Consider the following 17,445-nt stretch of genomic DNA (forward strand, 5'->3'; position numbering starts at 1 on the left):
CCTCCCCGAACATAATAGGTGAATTTTACGTGTTTAAATTCTTAGAAAAAAATTATATTTATTCCTCAAACTTTGATATGATCTACAATAAAGAGCAAACATGAAACTTATTTCTAATTTCATTACAAGGGTAAAATTCGACAAATATTTTCTAAAGTTAAATCTCAAATAGTACAAGGTAAAATTTGTGACTTTTAAAAAAATATATCTGTAAAAATAGTAAAACTTGCAAGTTACTCTGTCCGTAATATATTTTCTAAAAAAAAGTACAGAAAGTATTCTCTTTAGTTCATGCCATTCTGAACACGAAGCCTCAAAGCCATTTTCTCTCGATTTCAACTCCCAAAACCCAAATTACACAAACACAATACACACAGAAGTAACAGAGAAGAAGAAGAAGAAGAGAAGATCATCAACGACCCGAATCCCCCCACCCCTACCCCAAATCCATCACCAACCCACGTCCCCTTTTCCGAAATCAAATCTACCCCTTTTTTCAAATTTCAATCTTTTCATACCCAGATTCACATGTCACTTTACTGTGATAACAGTTTTGCTTCATAACAAGTTCTGTTTGATGATTTTAGTTTCTGTTTTTTTGGGTTTAATGCAGATAAAGAAAGGGCAAATGGACGTAAATTCCATGTGTTTATGAGGTGTTTGTAGCATGCACTGCTTGATTTTACGTGAGATTTGAGACTGAGGATCTATAACGAGGACTGGGTTTCATATTCAAAGAATTGTAATTAAGTGCGAAGAGCTGATAATTAATTAAAGAGAAATATGGCGAATCAAGTGGTGAAAGTGAAGAGAGATAGAATTGCGGCATGCATAACATGCCCTCTTTGCCATAAGCTCTTTAGAGATGCCACTACTGTTTCCGAATGTCTTCACACGTGTAAGTTCTTTCTATTGGAATTTTGAATTTTCGATCTGAGTTTGCTTTATTTGTACTATCATTTTAGGTAGATTAAAATTTGGGTGATTTTAATGTGCTCAGAGGTTTTATGTAGTCTTTTCTTTTTAGAGAATTGAGTATACCTCTTTGTCTCGGTATTTGAACGGTTATAGGGTGGTTCGAACATAAAGTCAGTATCTTGGCTTTATTAACTAAATGGGACGAGCTATACCTGTTTGATTGATAAGCTTGGTTAAATAAATGTCGCATATTTGCTTAGTTGTAATGAATTAAATTAGCAGTTGCTAATTTTTATAGAAATTTCCTATCCAAGATATCTGCTTTGTCAACTATATAGAACGAGCTATACTTGTTTGATTGATAACCTTGTTTAAATAAATCTCACATCGAACATAAACTCAGTATCTTGGCCTTATCAACTAAATGGGACGAGCTATATTATTCCGATATTTTTTGGCTGCTACAGAGAAGTGTTGTTATAGAAGATATATTATCACATAACATAAAAATTGGTTCCAAGAAAAAATGGCTTTTATAGAGAATGATTGTTATATATGAATGCCGTTATAGAGAGGTCTGACTGTACCTTTTTGATTAATAAGCTTGTTAAACTAAATGTCGCGTATTTACTTATGTAATGAATTAAATTAGCATTTGCTGATTTATATAGAAATTTCCTATTCAAGATATCTTCTTTATCAATTAAATAAATGGAGCTATACTTGTTTGATTGATAAGCTTGTTTAAATAAATTTCACATATTTACTCAGTGGCAATGAATTAAATTAGCAGTTGCTGATTTATGTGGGAATTTTCTCTTCAAGATCTTTGCCTGATGTTGTTCCGAGAGAGAGAGAGAGAGATGGACACTTAGGTTCATTATGTGTAATTGAGCTTCAACAAAATGTGGTGACGTGGCACATGACTTATTCTTATGCTATATCTCTTTAATTTTCACAGGGTTCAATTGGAATTTTTTATGAAATATATGTTAATTATGCAGCTATTGGAATGTTAATTTCTTCGCTAATCACATAAGGAGGAACATATGCTTGATTGACCTTAGTCAATGTATACTTTTTTAAACATCATGGTTAATGAATGACTTAAACTTCCTTACATTCTTCTCATTCCCCTTAAAAAGAATAATTTTGCTTTTTAATTTGAGCAATATCGACACTAGCTTCTGTTGTTTCTAGAAAAGATGAGTTTTTTTCTTCCTGTGATAATATTTTTTCTGAGTTTCACCCAGTTTGCAGGAAATGCATCTATAAGAAGCTCTCCGATGAAGAAACGGAACGCTGCCCAATATGCAATATTGACTTGGGCTGTGTCCCATTAGAGAAATTGAGGTCATAAATATCTTCCTACTTTCACTGTTTTCCCTTTTTCTGTTAATCTTCACATGCAAATGTGTGCTTGAGTGCTCAATTGGCATATTGATGTAGATAGTTCTAGTTTTACCTTTTGCATTTATAGTTATACGCGGAACTTCTAGTAGCATATCACTCTTTTGATTAACTTCATTTTGTAAGCCTATCAATTTTAACAGCATGAAGCGTACTGCATGTTCAGTTCCAGACTGCTTTGCAATGTTGTCCCTTTGAAGTTTGATATGCATATGCAACAAGTTAGAGCGTCTTGACCCTTGTGTGAAAGATATGGGGTGGAGACTTTAGCTTTATAGTTTTTTTTGATATTTAAAGAGGCCAAATGCCTGGATGTGCATGTGTTACCTTCTTACTTTTTACTGACCTAACATCAATTAATGATGAATCTGAGAGCAATGTGCTATGCTCATAGGAGGATGGACATTCGATGAAGTATTGAAATTTCCACTTTCTCCCACTACAGTTGCATTATTCTCTACGTAGTTCATTGCCAAATAAACAATTCTCCAAGTTGTTCATCAATATTTCGTGCTTTCCGTACATAGATGAGTTAGAATCTTAAGAATACTGAACAGAGATCACAGTGCTCTACATGATTGTTTTGGTGCTTATCATAAATGAATTAGGATTTCACTTAGAAGATTGGGCAGAAATCAAAGTGCTCTTCCGTGTTTGTACTATGTACTGCTAAGATTGACTAGAAAGTTTTAACCGAACACACTGCAAAATTTCGAATTCACTTAAAAAGTTGATCTGTGATACATTTTGGAGGTTCTGCCAAATGAGACCACATAGGCAATGACAAGTGATTGCTTGCGGTATGTAGAGAGGAAACTTGACATAGACAAAGTAAGGTGACTTGTACTCTAAGAATGGCCTTGATAACATTAGGATTTAAAGTTCACTTTCGTGGATCTTGGAAGTTCTTGAAGGCAGTAGAAGAGAGAATGACAAAAGAGAAATGGGAGTATGTAGTGCAACATTTGACTTGTGGATATTAGCTAATTGTATATATCTTATTAAATAAAACTGGGTAGCTTTCACCATTTACCTTAGGCCAGGCGCAGTGCGATGCTCATTGGCTATCATGAAATTTTGCTGATCATGAGTGCACGTATATCTTATTAAAACAAAATTGGGTAGCTTTCACCATTTACCTCAGGGTAGGCTCAGTGAGATGCTTCATTGGCTAGCATGAATTTTTGCTGATTATGAGTGCACATACCTGCACTTATGCATATAGTATTCACATCCATGGTTGCTTGAAATATGAGGTTTTCCTGAAGCTTGTTCGCCCTTTCTGCCTTATCCTGGAAAATCTTTGTTGAATAACTCCTATAAGAAGAAAAAAGAAGGCGTTAAGAGACCCTTTTGGTCCAATCTTAGACACTCGATCCTTTTCCGAACGTGCTCCTATTTCGAGTAAAGAGAGAGATAAATATACACAGCACATTGTACTGATGGGGCCGGTTCAAAGTGACTGAGGGGTTTTCTGGTTAACTCTTCTTATTTGCCATACCCCACATGTCAATTTATCTTTTCTTTTTTCCTTTTCATTTCAGGCCAGATCATAATCTGCAAGATGTAAGAGCAAAGATATTCCCTTACAAGAGGCGAAAGGTGCAGGCACCTGAAGTTGTGCCTCCGATTTCCCTTCCAGTCAGGAGAAAAGAGAGATCACTATCTTCACTAGTGGTCAGCACTCCAAGAGTATCAACACAGACTGGAACAACAGGAAGAAGATCAAAATCAGTGGCAAGAAAAGCATTACGAGGCTCCACCTTTTCTGTTGAGAAACCTATCAAGAAAGAGGAAAAAATATCTGGAGAAGATCAACTGGATAGCTCTAGTTCACCTGAGACTTTGACCAAGTTCACTCAGAACATAAGGCAGGTAAAGTCATTCTTCAATAGTGGTGTGGTGCATCATCTTAGGCTTCCTTGGAATATTTTCTGAGGTCAGTATCAAGTGTATATGGGTGGATATTCTTGTTAAACTTAATCCTGCCGCTTCTGCAGAATTCTTCCAGTGCTGAGCTTTCTGGCCAACCCACGCCTGATAACGAAACGGAGAATGGCACGGACCAGTGGGAAGGTAAAGTTGATTTATGGAAACCTTTGAACTGTTTGGTCGAAGTAGCAAACCAGAGCAAGTCTGCGAAGTTTACTTCCCAAGGTTCTACTGCTAAATTAGAATGTCTGCATTCCCTTGGCAATGAAGCTCATGTCCATAAAACTAAATTGAAAAAACGTGGACTGAAAATCAAAGTTCACGATGACAAGAATAACAGCGGAGCTTCTCATTTGGGATCAGATAAACCTAAAAAGTTGCGAAGGAATCGCCAAAAGAAGGCATCAGAATTTGGAGAATCTAGTATTTCACCACAAACTGTGCTGGATGCAATCACTGCCAAATGTGAAAGAAGGAATAATCCAATTTGGTTCTCATTGGTGGCCTCTGAAGATCAGTAAGAATCTACTTTATCTTGTAGAATCCTTTTTATGTGTATATCTTTCTGAGAAAGAAATTGTATTTCCAAATGATTTTATTCAATGAATCTCCAATCAATTGTTTCAGGGAGGGAGGTGCACCCTTGCCCCAGATTTCTGCAAGTTACTTGAGAATAAAGTAAGCTTCTTTGTGATTTCATTCCTGTCTTGTAGTGAAATATTTATCTTGTGATGCGGTTTCTGTCTGGTCTTAGAATTCTTTGTTAAGTTCTAATGATCCGAATGAATTGCATAAAAAATGTATATGGCTGCACGAGTTAGATACTTAAAGCCTCGATATCTTTTGCTCTATCGATATGGTAAGAGGGTGGAGGAGGGAGTAATGTATCATTTCTTCTTTTCGAATTTTGAGCTTAGATGCTAATTATCTCTTTTGATAGTAACTATGGCATCACCAATTTCTCCTAGTGCCAAGAAAGGAATAAAACTAATTATGTTATGTTTTTCGATTTAAGCTGTACAGATTCTATTTTCATTTCTTAAACTGAAATATCTTGCATCTTATCATAAATTAGCAGTTCGTATATGTGCCAGCTACAAAATAAACCAAAAGTAGCATATCACCTCACTTTTAGACCTCCTTGTAATAGAATAACCATAATTTTTACTTCTATTGAATTAACTATTCAAAGTCAATATTTCTCTTCTAGAAATCCTATAAAGTTAAACCATGACGTTCAATATGACATGGAGAGTAATTGGTAATTGCAAGATTACAGCGAGAAAGCAATCTTGCTTTATTATCTTTATAAAAGACTAACTAAAGTCTTCCCAGCTTGCTATGTCCTTTTCTCAGTCTCTGACAATTGATTATTTTCTCATTAATTTTTCTTGTTGTGGTCTTTTACCACTGGTGTTTGATGTCTTCTCTAAGGCATCATTACTTACTATTGGTTGGTTGACCTCTTTCTTGTAGCAAAAAATCATATGAGGGAATTTCACATCCAACTTAGGATAGTTCTCTCCAACGACTTAGCTTCTTTTGCTCCATTGATTGATCTTGTTTGTCTTAAAGCTAACTTAGTAGCTTGTATTACCTTTTCACATTTGATGGATTTGGAATTTTGGATATCTTCATATAGTTTTCCCACTATATCTTCATATAGCTAACCCTGCTTTTAGAACTGATTGGACCAGCGCTAGCCAGTTAAGCTGGTCAAGTGAAAATCAGACCCTTACTCTTAAAATTTATAATTCTGTGAGTTGGACATCTATCACTTGTTGTGCAGACACCGCCTTGGAAACAGATGTAGTCGGAGAGCATCTGGAATAAAGAGTGAACTCAGATGGCAATCACACTTAGAAGAGTAATTTATATGTGCAAACAATTCCATGCATGGAACAAATTACCCTGTCTTCATATACCAAAAGGGCTTAATATCCAACTCTAACAAAGGAGGACAATTAACTTCCACGAGACGTGCACCTAATGAAGCCACTGGATGAGGACCTGCGGGGCCATTTTAGTACCTTGCCTAATGGATTCTTGCTGAGTTGTTCACATTTTGGACTTACAATAATCCATTTGATCATAAGAAGGTTACGACCGAGATCAATTCGTTGTTCAGTTAAGATGAATGTAATAGAAATGCGGATATTGAGATCGATATGCATTCATACAAGATTAGGGGAAGATATAAATAGCACATATAGATGATAAAATGGGAGAGGGTCGCCTGAGATTGTTTTGTTATGTTCTATGTAAATCTTCAAATGCACTAGTATATAAGTGCAATAAGTGCAATACAATAATGATTAAATGTGTTAAAAGGAGACGAAGCAGACTTACAATTACATGGAGATAGTTGTGGCCTACAATCTCTCAAAATTCATGCAGACTTGGAGGAGAATAGAAAAGAAAGAAAACAAATTATATATAGGTGATACCAACTAGTTGTGATTAAGACATAGTCACCTTGATACAATACAATTACACCAGGCTGGTGTAGAGAACATCTAGTGTAAGAGAGCCCGTAAATTAATTTGAGTATTAGGTATGGGTGTTTAACGGGCGGGCTGGGACGGGCTGGACACAAAAAAAATCAGCTCGTCCGTTTAACGTTGCGGGCTGTTAGCGGGCTGTACTTTTTAGGGGTTTTTTTTGTTCGTCCGGGTTCGGGCTTAGCGGGCCGTGGAATTTTTATTTTTTTTTAAAGTAAATTTTGTTTTTCTTATTCAATGTTATTGATACTTAAGTGTTTGAAAACTTTTAAGGCTTAGAATTAAACTTTGAAGTTTAAAGTTTTAAATTTGAAATTTAAATTTTATAATTTTAAATTTGAAATTTGAAAGTAAGTGGCTACAAAAAATTATTTAATAAGACCAATTGGCAATATGTAAAGATCAAGCTCCGAAGACTTTCATTTGATATTTTTATTGAATAATATATAATACTTCAAATTAAGTTGCAAGTTCTTTTTGATTTTGTTATTTTTGAACTTGCAAATTAAAAGTTTACAACAATTATAAAAATAAAAAAAATAGTACATCACATGCTTTGCATCATTTTTGTAAGTTCATCCATGTCAACATGAGGTTCTTGGTTTCCGGCATTGGTTGAATCAGCACCATAAACCATTATATCTCCAATTTCTTGGTCCTCCGCTTCATCTACCTCGTCACGCCCTTGATTTCGTCGTTATGATCTTATCCAATCTCTGAAGCACACTAGAATTTCTAAAGCGTTGCTACCCAATGAATGACGGGTATCTCCTAGTTGCTGCCTTGCTCGGCTAAATGCACTCTCTGATGCGACTGTTGAAATCGGCACATTTAGCACGTCTCGAGCCATGGCTGAAAGAACAGGAAATTTATTTGAGTTGCTCCTCCACCAACCCAGTGGTAGAAATTCCTTTGTGCCGGGCTCTACTGACTTTTGCAAGTAGAATTGAAGTTCATCAATATTCCTGTTACTGGTTTGTTAATGCTCCCCTAGTGTAGACCAAATCAAATAATCTTCAACACCATCATTATCATCCAAAGCACTGGTCCCAGATGTTGAAACTGAACTTGAAGGAATATTTGCATCTACAGCAGAAGAAGCATCAACAATATTAGCATAATAATTATATAATGTTTCTAAATGTTTGTGTAGATCAGAAATACAAGTGTCAATATCAGGAGTTTCAGTTGGTCCATTAAAAAAAAAAAAAAAAAAGGGTTAAAAAATGGGCTGTAGCCCGTTAACAACCCGTTAACGGGTTAACTGGCTTAGCGGGTTCCGGTGCACCGGTATCAAAAAAATGTTCGTTTGAAACCCGCTCCCCGCCCAACCCGTCCCAGCCCTCCCCCACGCTACAGTACCGGGCTGAACTGGGTCAGCCCGGCCCGATTAACAGGTATAGTATTAGGTTGAAATGGGTCCAAATGGAGTGGACTTGATATCGATGGTTCATATACTAGACCTCAACTAGGTCGGAATTTTTAGTGAGTGTGATACAGCACTCCCATAACCATTACTCCCTCCGTCCCAATTTATATAACACTCTTTCCTTTTTAATCCGTTCGAAAAGAATGTCACTTTCTGTGTTGAGAAGTTTAACTCAAAAATTCCCATTGTACCCTTAATGAGATGATTTATGGCCACACAAATATCTAAGGCTTGTTTTAGATCACAAGTTTCAAAATTTTTTATTTTTTTCTTAAAATCTGTGTCAAGTCAAAGGGTGCCGCATAAAATGGGATGGAGGGAGTATTATATATTACGTGCCCTGAAGTTGCTAATTGGATTTCTTGATAGAGATATGCGGAGGATACGGGTTTTGGAGTCTACGCAGAATATGCTGAAGACAATTAAGGTACCAAAGGGAACTGCTTTTTAAACATTGAGGAGCTGGTCTGCCCTTTCAGTGTAAGTGGTTTAGGACAGTGTTCCTTAAATAAGCAACTAGTTGAGACAAATTCCTGTTGTTCGACCTACAAAATTGGGTTGAATGCAAGGTAAAAAAGACGTGGTTGTGAACTACAGTGGTGGTTTGTTGGTAGAGTTGATAGGCCAATCATCTAACACCATTAGCTCTTCCTCTTTGTTCCATTAGGGATAAGCTGAGGAGGCATTTCTCTGTCTCTGGAGCTCCTTGGACAACTTGATGATTAATATTTGTGTGTTGCATGATGTTTTACAAAGCATTTTTACCAATTGAGCTTTTACCTTTGCGTTCCTTTTTTCCCCTTCACTTGTTTGATAGCTTCTCAAGTGTTGCCTCTCTATATGAACTTCTCACATATAATTTCTTGCTTTCACTATCTCACTGAATGTTGTCATGTATTGGCAGTCTTTTCAATATATTATTGGATCAGTTGTTGGTTCTGAAAATATTGAAAGGGACGTAATAATCCACATTTTACTGTATTTCTTCTGGTATTATAAATACCAGCATCAATCCGTTCTGATTTTCTGTCACCAATTGGTTGGTCCTTATAGAGACTGAGAGGATCTATAGGAAGGTCAAGGGAAAAATAGCCATGCACTAAAATTTAGATTTAAATTGTCCACTTATAGTCGGATACAGCCACTAGTTTAGCGTTTTGCGACTGTCTGCACATTTTTGTTATAGTATTCATGTTCTTTTTCATTCTGTTGCAGGGATGGAAATATTCCCGTTTCTTTCATCCAAAAGTATCTGATGAGGAAGTTAGATCTTATGAGCGAAGATGAGGTAATTTTTGTTGCTCTTTGGCTACCATTTAGCACTTACAGAATGCTCTCAACATTTATGCACTAAATAATCCAGCATCATTCTGGTCAAAGTTCAAACAAAATATGGAGGGGCTTGATTTTTTCTAATTCTTTGTCCTATTGAGTGTGATTTTGGTCTAGTTGGTTTCGGTCCTTCTGGAAGTAGGAAGTATTAAGAAAATTGGTCCAACTGGAGAACTTTTTGGGAATAGAAGGTGCAGAAATTGTTTCAGCATTGAAGAAATCACCTTGCATCATGTTTGGTAACATAAACCTTGGATAGTTTAACCGTTTTGAGTTATGTGAATATTAAGACGAGGGACGGTAATTTGTCTTATGTGATGTTCAACGGTAATATGTGGCATCTACTAATAAGTTATTTTCCAATTTACCTTTCATTTCATTCAAATTGAGAAGGGAAAGGGTAGCAAAGACGCATAGAAGCAGGCGCAGAATAATATTGTTTGTTACACCACAACACAACAACCCAGTGAAATTCCACAAGTGGGGCCTTGGGAGGGTAATGTGTACGCAGACCTTACCCCTATTTCATGAAGGTAGAGGGGTTGTTTCCGATAGACCCACGTTTATTAGACCATACACGGTGAAATAAGTAATCCGTGTTAGTTTCAAGGGAAAAAGGCCAAATATACCCCTCTACTTTCGGATATTGTCTACATTTAACCTCCGTTATACTATCCGGCCAAATTTATCCCTATCGTTATACTATCCAGCCAAATTTACCCCTACCATCAGCAAACTTTTAAAAATTACCCCTTGATCTGTTAAGTAATCCAAAATCTCTCAATTTCCTTTTATTTAAATCACTTGTTCTTCTTGGTCCACTATTTTTAGAAATTACTATTGATGCGAATGTTAAAGGTACTAGACTATACAAATTATTCATGGATATATTTAATTACCAATGCACCCAGTTCTTTTCTTGTGATAATGAGTTTGGAATTGGTTTAAATTTTATTTATTTTTCAACCATATACACACCGCAGAATTCAGTGGGTCTATTTATTATGTATTATATGCAGTTGATCATCATGTATGTACATGTATATTCGAATATATTTTGTTATTGTCCGGTTAATATAGAGTTTGATCGACTAACTTAAGAGTGCACAATGCGTAGGCATTTGATTAAAGCAATGTTGAATTCGACAATATAAAGTCTCCAAGGAACTTTAACTTTTATCACTAATACTTGCAAAGTCTCCATACCTTTGGTCCAACGAATTCATTAAAGTTGGGATGTTGTAAATACTTTTAAAATTTAGACAAACTACCTAATTTAGATTCTTCAATTTACTGTACTTTGTTTACTAACCGTTGTATTATTTTTAATATTTCTTTCTCTTATTTTTTTTTCAATTAAGAAAGCAGGTAAATGCAATTATTTCGAAAATAGTGGATCAAGAAGAAGAATAAATGACTTAATTAAAACGATCTGGGAGATTCTGGGTCACCTGACGGATTGGGGGCATAATTTTGAAAAGTTTGCTGATGGTAGGGGTAAATTTGGGTGGATAGTATAACGGCAGGGGTAAATTTGACCGGATAGTATAACGGAGGTTAAATGTAGACAATATCCGAGAGTAGAGGGATATATTTGGCCATTTTCCCTAGTTTCAATGTTGGAAGAAAGTAGCTGGTCCAAGCAATTTATACTAAAATATTTGACAAATAGTAGCTGGACTATATCAAGTCGTTAATGAAGTTGTACTAGAAAAGAGCTAGACGGCTATCAATAGTTTTGGTTCTAGGGTCTATCAGTGACTGAGTTTTTCTCATGGTTTATTGTCATTTCAGCACAAGTAATACAAAGTCAAGCAGGTGAGTTTCAGGTGGTTGTGTTTTTTTATGATGAGTTTTGGCATCTCCATGAACCTGTTTTATATCTTTTTCATGCATTACTGATTCTCCTAGTTCTCCACAATCTGCGACTCAAGAATTGGGTGTTATATAGGGAAGCATATCTGTGATGGTTCCAGTTCTATGATTTCGTTATTTTGTAGGTTGAAATTAGATGTATGGGTCAGTTGATAGTCCCCACTTTACAACTGAATACTTTGGTGGATATGTGGCTTGAAACTACCAACTCAGAAAGAGTACCGGCTATAATTGGTTCATCAGCAAAAGACTTTGTGATGGTGCTGGTTTATGCTCGTAAAGTCCCGGGCCTTCCTGCTTCTTGAATTATTCTTTCTGCCTCCAATAATCTGCGTAATATCCGGACTATCAGCCCAAAAATTGCTAGACGAAATGTGTCCTATAGAGGCATGTTGTGTGTAAGATCCTAAGCTATTTACATGCTGCTGCTGCTGCTGCTGGAATTGTCACAAATCAGCAGCAAATGAGCAATGACCGACGGTGCAGAACAACTCGAGGATGACTCTTCTTGCACTTACCAGAGTTACTTTGTGTTTCTCCAATGTGTTGTATGATTGTACACTACCTTGTACTATCATAAGGGATGAATTTTGTCTTGTTAACCGCGCGCCAAGATTCATGGTAGCATGTATTTAAGTCAAACTATTGAGTGTTTTTCTCAGTTTACCCTTCTTTAATGAGGCTTTTCCGGTGCATGTGGAGAAAATCCAAGAAGTTGGCTATAAGATATTTATTTCAAGTGCAAATTTATGACTTCAAATTATCTTTTGTATTTCGTTTATACTCTATATCAGACAACTTTTGGATTTCTAGTTCTTACATATGTCTTCTTTAAATACTTTTGTTCATTCATCTAATTTTAGTCTTGATTTTTCTTAGTATATTCAATCAAACAATACGAAAATGAGGCAATGCTTTTAAGTTTACATTGATGGTAGAGTAAAAAATAATGCGCCTACAATTTAAAAAAAATACTTTTGAAAGCAGGTATATTTTAAAGGTTAGTATTCATTTCATATATTGTTTCTTAACATGAGAATTGGAACTTTTTAATGTTATATTGAAGTATTCTACTTTTAGGTAACACATTGAGAATCCTAGTGATATTAGTGTTCTTATTTATTGTTTTAAAAATATGGTACTGAAATAGAAGAGAAATTGAGATAATTGGAGCAATACGAAAAAGTCTAATTTTGATCATACATGATAAATTAATTGATTTTTTTTTAGTAATAACAGGTTAAATCGAACCGTTGACACTTCTAATTCCTCAGCCAATCATTCATTGTTACATAGTACTTTTAACCTGATCTCGATACATGGTGTGCCTACATTTTTTTTTGGAAACCCTAAGTAAATAAATAACTGGGGCTAATGCATAAATAAATAAACTCGAACCTTAAAGATTTGTTTAATTTATGTGTTAGTTATATTGAAATGCAAATTCGTTATGCAGTGAATAATACTATAATATTATGTAGTTTGTCGTGCAATAAATAACATATAGGAATTGTTTAGTTATGTGTGGGATACCAAACTTAATTCTCATTTATTACTAATTAGTTTCTCCTATACATTTTAATTTTTGAAAACTCTAACTTACTAATTAGTTTAGTCGTGACAAAAAATTACTCATCGAAACAAAGCAGGAGGAAGGGATTATGTTAGTTTAAGTATCACTTGACAAATTGAGTCAAATTCGATAAAGTCAGCAGTCCAATTATAATTTATTCGGTCGCCGCATTAACAAAAAACATTCTCTTTTGAGACTGCAAATTATATTTATGGCTTTATCTTTTATTTTTTAAAATTGTTGAGTAATCGCAACAAAAAATTATAAAGTAACAAAAGAAAAAAGTTATAATATTAAAAATGTTATAAAATAAAAGCAACTTAGTAAAACATGAACAAGACATGTTGTTATGAAATAAAAGCAATTTAGTAAAACATGAACAAGAAATGGAGATAGAGAGAAGGAAGAGATTTTCTTCTTCAATTGTGTGTATTTTCCTATCTATTACAAGAACTTTATATATGCATGAAAAGTGAAGAAAAATATGTCATTGAATATGTCATTAAGCATAGAAATATGTCATTGAATATGTCATTAAGCATTTGAGAATATCATGGAGGAAAAGTAGACATCCACCATAATTTGATTTTTCTTAAAACACTCCCCCTTGGATATCCATAGATAATGTGCCTCGTTAAAACCTTATTAGAAAAAAATCCTATGGAAAAAAAAATCCTAGTGAAGGAAAAAGAGTACACATGTTTAGAAATACGCCTTTTGGTTGCCTCGTTAAAAACCTTGCAAGGAAATCCCAGTGGGACAAAATCTTGTAAGAAAAAAAGAGTACAACGCGTATTAACTCCCCTTGATGAGAGTATCAATTCACATCCTTGAGCCACATCCTTGAGCCTTCACATCCCAATCTTGTATACTAGTTTCTTGAAGGTTGACGTCGGTAGAGATTTGGTGAACAAATCAACCATATTATCACTTTAATGGATCTGTTGCACATTCATATCATCGTTCTTTTGAAGATCAAGTGTGAAAAATAACTTTGGTAAAATGTGATTTATCTTATCCCCTTTTATGAATCCTCTCTTCAACTGGGCTATGCATGCTGCATTGTTTTCATACAAAATTATGGGTAGTTTGTTACACTTCAAACCACATTTGTCTCGAATAAGGTGTATTATAGACCTCAACCATACACATTCTCGACTTGCTTCATGAATAGCAATTATCTCATCATGATTAGATGAAGTAGCCACGATTGATTGCTTAGTCGATCGCCAAGATATGACAGTGCCTCCATATGTAAACACATAGCCTGTTTGAGATCGAACCTTTTGTGGGTCATATAAATACCCAGTATCGGCATAACCAACAAGATCAGGACTGCAATCATTGCCATAAAATAATCCCATACCGGTAGTCCCTTTTAGATACTGCAATTTGTGTTTGATTCCATTCCAATGTCTCCTTGTAGGAGTAGAGCTATATCTTGTTAAAATATTAACTGAAAAAGTTATGTCAGACCTTGTAATGTTAGAAAGATACATTAGTGCACCAATTGCACTAAGATATGGTACGTCGGGACCAAGAAGCTCTTCATTATTTTTATGAGGTCGGAATGGATGTACTTTATCCATATAAAATCACTTTAAAATTATTTTAGTGTATGTTGATTAATGGACAAAAAATCCATCTTTTATATACTCAATTTGTAGATCAAGACAAAATTTTGTCTTTCCAATATCTTTCATTTCAAATTCTTTCTTTAAATAGTCTACTACTTTAGGAAGCTCTACTGTTTTAGGAAGCTCCTCAGGAGTTCCAATGATATTTAAATCATCAACATACACGGTGATTATAATAAATTTAGATCTAGATCTTTTTATAAAGACACAAGGACAAATTGAATCACTCTTGTACCCTTCTTTCAACAGGCACTCACTCGGGCGATTATACCACATGCGCCCTGATTGTTTCAATCCGTATAAGAATTTTTGAAGCTTTATTTAATAAATTTATTGGAAACCTTAATATGCTTCAGAGCAATTTAAATCCTTCAATGATTTCCATTATACGCATATCACGTTTTTCTTGTATTGCCAGATTAAAATCTGAAATGGCGACATCCACCACAAGAGAACATGTCTCTGTATAATCAATGCCAGGATATTTACAAATCTTCTTGTGACACAAGTCGTCTTTATGTCTATCGACTTGACCCTTTTTTTCGCATAAGAACACATTTATACCTCCACTGGCTTTATACTTTCAAGTGTTGGGACTATCCGTCCAACTTCATATTTTTCATGTGAAATTAATTTTTATTGCGTATTTTTCATTTGGCCAATTATTTATCTGTCCAAATTTCATGACAGATTTTAGCTCAAGATCCTCGTCAATATAAATAATATTGAGCGCTACATTAAATTAACAATATCGTCGACGATCATTTTATATCGGTTCTACTATTACCCAATAAAGACATAACTTATTGAGATCTCTTTATCTTATTATTTTCAGATACCTGAGCCTCTCTCATGAGATCTTATGAAGTGTTATGTCGTGGTGCTCTTCTAGAGCACTTGCCTCCTTATTATGACCATCTTGAACATTTGCTCATCTCCTTCTTCAAGGAGTTTTATCTTTGGAACTGATTAGTCTATTATGCTTTATGCATGCCATGGACTCTATTCATTATGAACTTTATTTTATTTGGAGCATTAGCAGTTGAATATGACATTTAGCTTTAGGTCAGCAAATACGCCTGGCAATATTTTGCAAATGAATTATCACTTGAACTTCAAATTCACATTTTCTCGTACGAGGATCTCGATGTACTCATAATAATTCATTACATGCATTATTTTTTCAGCTGCCCATTTTCTCCCCCTATTGTTGGGATCACCAACATATATCCCTAGCCTTATTTAGGGATCTATCTTTGTGCATTGTGATGGAACAATTAAATCATATAGCACATTCATATTTCTAGATGAAAATTATTTGGTTCCTGACCTGAACCGATTATGATAGAGAGAACTTATCATAACTTGGCTAGATGCGTACAAGTGCTGTTGTATATTAAATAATACATCACATGTCAATTTTTATTTTGGCAATTTTGTTCTCATAACCAATGGTTTAGATCTAATTGGAGGCATACAATTTCTGCTAAACCAACTTTGATTTAAACTAGTATTATCAAGATAAATTATCATAATTTATTCTGGAACTGTGTTCTAATAATTTAAGCAATCAATCTTGCAAAAGCCAAACTACAAGTTGATAACAAATGCACATGTGACCATAGAATATATGCATCTATTAAAATTATATAATAGTAAACGGTCCACATGGAAGGTGACTGGGCCCATATATTTATCACCTTTTATTCGTTCCAGAAATCAAGGGATTCAATCCCAACCTTAACTGGTATATCATGAAAATAAGCAGCACTAGAGAATTCTTGAAGAATCTATGCCAATGTAATTCTCAATTTTTTTTTGCATCATAATTGAACCGAGATGGTCAACCGGTTATGCCAACTAATATTTGTTTCAGTAAACCTCTAGTTTACTTGTGGCTTGTGATTGCATCATCATGCTTATACTTGTGTAGTACAAATAGAAGAAAAGTCAGGTAACCTTTCATATTTACCTGATATGATTATAGTAATATAAAGATATTCAATCTTCTTTTCATTTATAGTCTCAATATGCCAACCACTTTGGCCAATATATTTGTAAATCAAAATATTTCTTTTGAGATTTACTACAATATTAATGTCATGAATAATTTCATTAATCCGGGTAGTAACAAATTAGTTCTTTCAGAGCTCTTAACTGCTTTTGTACTACAAGATCTTTTGTCACACTATCCATATAATGAATGTCTCCTTCACAAAGAGAATCATCTCATAATAATTGTCATGTTCAAAATCATCACAAGCAAAATAATTTCTTACTTTAATTTTGATTTTAATAACTTTCATAAGGCATGACAAAATATTTTTTGGCGCATCACATGCATGCGACCAATGATATATTCATGTAACTACACAATAATATTCATTATCTTTCTTTGTCTCAAACCTCCCTTAGAGGTAAGTTGTAGTATTTATCCAACCATGCACAAGTACATTATTATGCATAATCTTTATCATATATATATATATATATATATTTGTAGTATTTATCCAACTATGCACAAGTACATTATTATGCATAATCTTTATCATATATATATTTTCACATTCACTTTCAGGAATGAGTATGCAATCTCAATGTTTATCACAAGTCATATTCTCTTCAAAGAATTTCTCCCTTTTTATAATTACCATAGTGATAACTATTATTATTTTGGCCTTTCGCACGCCCACATTCATTGGTCAACCACTTATCTTTATTTAGACTTATCATGCACTGCTATCACATTCACTTAAAAAATGGAGCAAATCAAGTGGGACACGCTTCATGCTTTTTCATGAAAATTATATTATTTTTCTTTAGTTATTATTATTATTA

The 17,445-nt window shown here is 34.5% G+C and overlaps 1 protein-coding gene across 2 annotated transcripts; it reads left to right on the plus strand.

The window, feature by feature from the left end:
• The first annotated feature begins 275 nt into the window (after positions 1-275).
• Positions 276-12,212, plus strand: LOC107830752 (E3 ubiquitin protein ligase DRIP2-like). Of its 2 annotated transcripts, XM_016658390.2 has the most exons (8): positions 287-898; positions 2,172-2,271; positions 3,873-4,203; positions 4,329-4,404; positions 4,624-4,777; positions 4,888-4,938; positions 9,406-9,478; positions 11,523-12,212. In XM_016658390.2, exons 1-8 carry the CDS (start codon positions 784-786, stop codon positions 11,700-11,702), a joined length of 1,080 nt encoding a protein of 359 aa, XP_016513876.2. In that variant the 5' UTR covers positions 287-783; the 3' UTR covers positions 11,703-12,212. The 2 variants fall into 2 exon arrangements, with proteins under 2 accessions (XP_016513875.2, XP_016513876.2); XM_016658389.2 differs by having other exon boundaries at positions 276-898; positions 4,329-4,777.
• The last annotated feature ends 5,233 nt before the right edge of the window (positions 12,213-17,445 follow it).

Source organism: Nicotiana tabacum, chromosome 22 (genome assembly GCF_000715075.1).
Source record: "Nicotiana tabacum cultivar K326 chromosome 22, ASM71507v2, whole genome shotgun sequence".
Taxonomy (NCBI): Eukaryota; Viridiplantae; Streptophyta; class Magnoliopsida; order Solanales; family Solanaceae; genus Nicotiana; species Nicotiana tabacum.

Bases quoted from the DNA above. Each gene is read 5' to 3' on its own strand.
- LOC107830752 (XM_016658389.2), top strand. From the start codon at position 784: ATGGCGAATCAAGTGGTGAAAGTGAAGAGAGATAGAATTGCGGCATGC. The intron at 899-2,171 runs GTAAGTTCTTTC...AGTTTCACCCAG, and splicing joins TTCCGAATGTCTTCACACGT to TTTGCAGGAAATGCATCTAT. The intron at 4,204-4,328 runs GTAAAGTCATTC...CCGCTTCTGCAG, and splicing joins TCACTCAGAACATAAGGCAG to AATTCTTCCAGTGCTGAGCT.